The sequence below is a fragment of the Adelges cooleyi genome, unplaced genomic scaffold (genome assembly GCF_023614345.1).
Source record: "Adelges cooleyi isolate 19-005CV unplaced genomic scaffold, UGA_ACOO_1.1 ACOO_flye_CR_arks_rails_tigmint_CR_PRNA_1, whole genome shotgun sequence".
NCBI classification, from domain to species: Eukaryota; Metazoa; Arthropoda; class Insecta; order Hemiptera; family Adelgidae; genus Adelges; species Adelges cooleyi.
Genome location: NW_026095751.1, coordinates 306314 through 313063, shown reverse-complemented (window position 1 = coordinate 313063; position 6750 = coordinate 306314). Strand labels below are relative to the sequence as shown.

The 6750-nt window shown below is 27.2% G+C and overlaps 1 protein-coding gene across 6 annotated transcripts; it reads right to left on the bottom strand.

Moving 5' to 3' along the window:
* Positions 1-2022: 2022 nt before the first annotated feature.
* On the bottom strand, positions 2023-6662 carry LOC126847938 (uncharacterized). Of its 6 annotated transcripts, XM_050588391.1 has the most exons (12): positions 6274-6578; positions 6078-6140; positions 5965-5994; positions 5831-5878; positions 5389-5442; positions 5134-5163; positions 5013-5045; positions 3781-3831; positions 3462-3497; positions 3258-3347; positions 2423-2716; positions 2023-2321 (listed from the first exon to the last, which is right to left on the bottom strand). In XM_050588391.1, exons 2-11 carry the CDS (start codon positions 6133-6135, stop codon positions 2463-2465), a joined length of 684 nt encoding a protein of 227 aa, XP_050444348.1. In that variant the 5' UTR covers positions 6136-6140; positions 6274-6578; the 3' UTR covers positions 2023-2321; positions 2423-2462. The 6 variants fall into 6 exon arrangements, with proteins under 6 accessions (XP_050444348.1, XP_050444365.1, XP_050444341.1 ...); XM_050588408.1 differs by having other exon boundaries at positions 2309-2716; positions 3781-3822; positions 6274-6662; XM_050588384.1 differs by having other exon boundaries at positions 2309-2716; positions 6274-6574.
* Between the last annotated feature and the right edge of the window lie 88 nt (positions 6663-6750).

Below are 6750 nucleotides of genomic sequence, written 5' to 3'. Positions count from 1 at the left end.
TCTTCTGAATTATATAATACTATTTTAATAATGTTAAAACAATTTTTTCATATTGCACTAATATTAAAATATTTGTCAATTAGTTTAATATATTTCACAATAAACGATTTTGCTTATGCTTATGAAGACATTTGTTGCTTATTAATATTTTGATAATAATTTTCCTAAATTGTTTTCCTGCTTTTATTATTGCTAGTTGTCTTAGTGAGTTAGACTAGTCTGAAAGTAAGAAGATTTATGAAGTTAAACTGTTAAACACATAGGAAAATAATACATAATTAAATTCAAGTCCTCATAAAAGAGACATCACTTAAATAGGTACGATTGTTTTTTTTTTATAGTGTCTCATACAATTAATCGGATTCTACAGATGATGCGAAAAGGTTGCATTGATATTATTTAAGATCTTAATGGCCATAATATTATATGGTTCGAATATTTTCCTCGCTAACTGGAGTATTCTCCGAAAATAAATTTAGAGTACATCATTACTCATAATGATGATGATAAAACAATCATGATGAACAGCTTCGTTCTTGAGTAACATCGTCTATGATTGACAAACAAAGAGATAAAGCAGCGAATTTCAATTTACCAAATGATTTAACATAAGTAATTTATAAAACTATAAAAGTTTTATTCTTCAAATAATATATAAACAAAATTACAATAGAATGTACTGAAGCACAGTATACAGTATACAGACAGTTTTTAAATACCTACTTAATATTATACACATGTACATACCAAGCGGTGTAAAGATAGTGAAAGATTATCCCTTAATGTAAATTTGTATCCTATAATCGTTCCTGCTCCAATATCTACTTTAATTATAATATTAAGGGTTATCATCTTTAGCAAGTTATAGAAATAAAAAATTTAGGGGTTTTATTTGATTGTATATTGATTTTCATAGGTCATAACATACATACGTACATGCATATAAATGTATGTATATCTACTGCAGACATATAATTTGCAGTACAACAGAAATTAAAACAATACAAATTACTTAACAGTATGTAAAATATTTTATGCCAAACGTAATCAACTTTACTCGGTTTGTTTTATTTTTAAGTGATAAAAATAATTATAAAAATTAAAACAATATAAATGTTTCGCACTTTTAGAATGTGTCACACTCTTTAGAATTGACACATCGCTTTTTATACGTTGACTAACACAATATTATGTTCGCCAACTTTTGCTAACTTCTGAACAATCGTTGGGCCAAAAATTAAAAAAAACTCTCTTTCCCTTCAAAATCGAGAAAAACAACATATTTTTCAACTTAAAATTATGATGTTCCATAACTTTTTTAAATTAGTCGAATTAGTTCCAACATTGTATGGAATATTTTTGAAACATAGTACCGTTATTAAACATTGACAAACCAAGAATAAAAGAAAAACAACTAAGTTGTAAATATTTTAAGAAAAAACGAGTTTAATAAAAGGGCGCAAGCTATGAATTAGTCTGTAGTCTGTAGCTGCAGAGCTATCTCGAACGTCAAAAGACAGAAAGCACTTTAAAAAGTCTTTCTAGTAGGTTGTTGTTTGAACAAAAAAAAGGAGGAAAACATAATCATCAGTGTTAGCGAAAATAACAATACCCGCATACTATTGTATTTAACCTAGATTCAGTACTTGTACATGCAGGTGTATAGGTTGCAAAAAATATTATAGAAATAATAGACTTGAAACACGGTTAATAGCTGTTTTCATCTCTGGACAATTAATTTTATTGAACAAAATCATACAATATACATATTTGTATTAGGTATTACATCTGTAACATATTTTGCGATTGCTAAAGAAGTTGGATTAACTTCACAAGGTAACTGATGATTTCGAGGATGAATGGACTTGGATTCTGGACATAATAAAATAAATTATTTTGATTTCTTACATCCTAATTTATTTATTTATATCATTGAATACAGTATAACAGTATTTATAAATGAAAATATAATTTAATCTAGAAAAATTAATCATACAAAATAAAATTAAGAATAAATAATATAAAAAAAAATAACATATACGTTTGAATGAATGTAAAATTATGGATTACAAATTTTTAAGTAAGTTGAAAACTGAATTTATTCAAAACGATGTAATCATGGATAATAAAAGTAAATTGTACATAAAAAAAGGACAAATTAAATTTGGTTGGTATTGAAATACAATTATACTTGACTATAATAAATAACTAACTTGTCGTCAGTACACTTCCACCAACCATACTCTTCGTAGGCCTTAAAACCTACTTCAGGTCAAAATAAAGGCATACGACAACAAATGTGTATATAATCGTGAGGAAACCTATTTATTATGACATACATTATATGAAATTACAATTTTTATATTGGAGCAATACGCAGAAATGATTTAAATTCAAAAACAACAGTACTATAATATAATACCTAATTTTAGAAGAGTTTGACTTATGATAACAGGTCTAAATTAATATAACTGTTCATCAAGTAGTATTATTCGATGATTGATGTCATTGGCGTCTACTTGCCAATATTTGCCCTCAATGGATCTGTACACCATAACATGATTGGCTATATCCGTTATGACACAATCACTATTAGTGCCAGTCACAGCAGATTTTGTATAAAATGTTGGAATATTTGTGCTCATCCACAATCCTAAAAAAAGACACTTCTCACTAAAAGTCACTCGTTCTGGTTCTCCATCCGTTTCATTTCCAACTGACATATAAAAAAACATATTTTCTTTTAACTGCAAATTTATATTAGTTGCTTTACATCATGTATTAAAAAAACATCATAAGAAGCAATATAATATAGTGCGCTATGCTTAACAAGTCAATAATTTTATACCGGCCTCTCAATATTAAATCATAATTTATTATTCTTCGAAATAATATAAAAGAAATTTCATAAATAAAAATTCGTGCTTCGTTATATAATAAGATTTATTAAAAATGTAAAATGTTTTAAGTTTTGCAATTCCGGAAACCAAAATTTCGCCTGTTAAATATAACTTTGAAGTGAATTGTGTATTTTAAGAAAAGTTACATATAATATAATATGCAAGTGGCGACTAGTTATTGTTTGTATGTACAAATTGTCTAGTCATCACATACTGGGTAAACTGCCAAGAAACCCCATTTAGTTAACTGATAGCTTGAAAACTAGAGCTTAATAAAAAAGACTATGTATGCTAATTTAAATGTCACAAGCTAGTCAAACATAATATTATATCAAACAACTCTTTAGTAATATTTACTTAATTCACGGCGGATTATATTTGTTAAAGCTTTTTTAGTAAAACGTCTTCTCAATACTCCAAGATTGGTTAAATTTAGGTTACCGAAATCTGTAAAAATGATTAAATAACTGTGTGGAAAACAAACAGCACATATACCAATGCAAATTTCATTTAAAAACAAGCCTATACTATAGTCTACTAATTACTATCCAATAAGTTTACAATTACGTAAGTTTGCAGGGTTAGGTACAGGAATGCCTATAACAAAAAAATTTGTAATTAACAATACAGATAATGAACACCGACTCATCAATCCCCAGCAGTCACTCAAAGATTAGCGAGATAACAAAATATTGTGTTAACATTAAATTATCATTTACAACATAATATTTGACTATACTTCGAATGACCATTAAGTGAGTAGACCAAAAACATATACTTTTATGACGTAAACCGAGCTTTTATAGTTTTTCTTAAGAACTAAGTAGCAATCAACTTTGAAAACGGTTGAACGCTTAAAAATATGAAATTTTAAATTTACCCAATTTCATCAATATTTGTCCTTGCATACTAAACTGGTGATCTATAGATGCTGAAATTTAAATAAAAATACATGTTTCTTATAGCTAAAACCATACTTGAGTAAATTATTTTAGCTTCGATGCGGAGCTGTATTGACAACGATGTGCTATGTGATTTATTTTTATTTTTATGTCTGGACCCACTATTTTTTAAACCGCTGAACCAATTTCTCCATGTAGCAACTCTGTAGATCAGAAATCGTACTTGAAAGATACTTTATTGGGTCTAAAATTTAAAAAAAATTCACCCCTTCTCTTTTAAAATTGAGAAAAACGCTCAAAAAATGTACACATTTTTCAACTAAATAGACTCATAGTCGAATGAGTTCCAAACTTGTATGAAATATTTTTTAAACATAGTACCACCGATAAACATCTATAGGTTAGCCTACTATCCATAAGTTTGCACCGAAGCGTTTACTTAAAAGTGATTTTATCATTTTCAGCTATAAAAATTCTTGTAGACCCTGAACCCTGAACTGTATAGGTTTTTTTATGTATGTACAGGGTATAATATAGAGTTCTACCAATCTCAAATGAGACATTCAGGATGCTCTATGGGTACAATAAATGGTATTAATTTTTTTTTTAATTTTAAAACTATTTAAAATAGAACTGGTATCTTATGTAAAATTTTCTTACGAAAAAAATAACTTCAGATTTGAAATCGGAAGAAAAAATCGTGTTGAATTGATATGTAACATGATTTTTTTGTATCTGGCCACATTTGCGTCCACTAAGGGGCCGCTGAGTTGTGACCAAAACCAACATATGACAAGTGACACATCATTATCAGTTATTATTTTATTCTAGTTCCGAGGTGTTATTTTAAATTAAATTATATGTTACATGCCATATGTTAGTTTTAGTCACATGCCGGCCACTCGGTGGCCGCCCTGTATGTGTGGACAGATACCAAAAAATCATGTTACATATCAATTCAAAAAGACTTTTTTTCCTGTTTTCAAATCTGAAATTATTTTTTTTTGTAAGACAATTTTTTAATAAGATACCAGTTCTATTTTAAATAGTTTTAAAATAAAAAAAAAATGAATACCATTTATTGTACCCATAGAGCATCCTGAATATCTCATTTGAAACTCGGTAGAACTTTACATTACACTCTGTATACATATATATATATATATACAATAAATCTGTGTAAAGTTTTGTAAATTAAATTTGTGTTTACCCAATCTCTGATTGACAGCAATGCTTGCATACTCTGAAATGAACACCAAATTATTCTATACTTAATGGATATTAAACACTTGTGTGAACACATTTTCTTTTAATGCAATGAAAATTATTACCCGGTACAGCGATCATAAAATTCATTTTTTCTGAAATTTAAATTATACAAATTAATAATGTTGTACTTAATATTCTATAGTAAAAAATAGAATGTACCATTACGACAATACTATAATAGTTAAATTTTAAGATTTATAGAACTGATAAATTTGCATAAGGGTTAATTTTTTTAATTCTGGAATTATCTGCAAATTTGTTTTCCTATCAGAGAATTTTATTTGTATTTACTGCTATTATAATATAATAATATATACCTATCGTAAATACATTTTCACAGACAATTGCTTTAATTACATATTCCAATCCATCTAGAATAAAAAAAATAAAGGATTGAACTATAAAATTAATTAAAAAAAAAAAACATAATAGATAAAACATCAGCAATATAAGGCTTCATCATGCTTTTGACGATGCCCATTTAACTAAATGCTACTCCCCCATTTGAATTATATTGTCACGATCTGGATTTAAGTGTGCTTTTAGTTAATTATAAAAAAAGCTACTTTAAATATAAATATAAGTGATTACATATTGAACCCATAAACATTTACGATGTTATGTACACTAGTACTGTATACCTCGCGCATTCTAATCCTAAATAGTTAAAAAATGTATGGTTTTATAAATCGTTTCACCATCTGGGAAACATAAAAAACAATATTGCTATGTTTAATATACATGTGTAATATATCTTACTTCCAACTATATCATAATTACGTTGATAAGCTATCTGGATATGTTTGTCTATAATACATTTTAAAATTATTTATGAAAATAGTAATATTTAAAAACCCAAAACTTTATTTTGTATGATAAACAAATGTACTGACTTGTAACTGCAATTAACTGCAAATAAGGCGCTGTAAAGTAAAGTGTTATTAAATAATACATTTTTTTATTCAACGTTTGACCACCTCAGTAAGTATAAAATTATAATGATTACTTATATCAGCCGAAACATTTACAAAGACAAATGATATCAAAACGCAAATTATTTTCATTTTATCTGAAATAAAAAATAAACATATAATCAATTCGTATTAGCCACAGTCTAAAAAATACTTAACCCTGACCCTAATATAATACATTTTTTAGTATACAGACTATAGAGTAACCAATGTTTTGAACATAACAGATACCTATTTTTCTTCAACAAAGTCAATTTTGATAGTAGCAATCACATTTCATTTATCTACTCATATTTCATAATAAAATAACCGATATCGAAAAAATCAGTTAACGCCTATGTATACTGTACAAGACTTTTTGATTTTAACTTAATTTGCACGTATCTGATCAAAAGCGCACTTACAATATTTAAGCTTGATATTATTTGTTAAATAATTGGAATAATACAGTAATTTGCAATACGAAAATCCGCCTGTTAAACTAACTGTTTTGAAGTGACTTGTTTAGGGGCTTATACTTCGACCGAAACAGTAAAATCTAAATATATTTGACAAGGTGCCTATATTAATTTATTTACATAGTTGGTTTGATACGATTACACGTTTATGTTACTCTGACGCAAGGTCTAGGATATTTTTATAGTTATTGGTTTTACAACCACTCATCAAAAAATGAATTTAATTTTGAATTAAATTATTGCGTTTGCT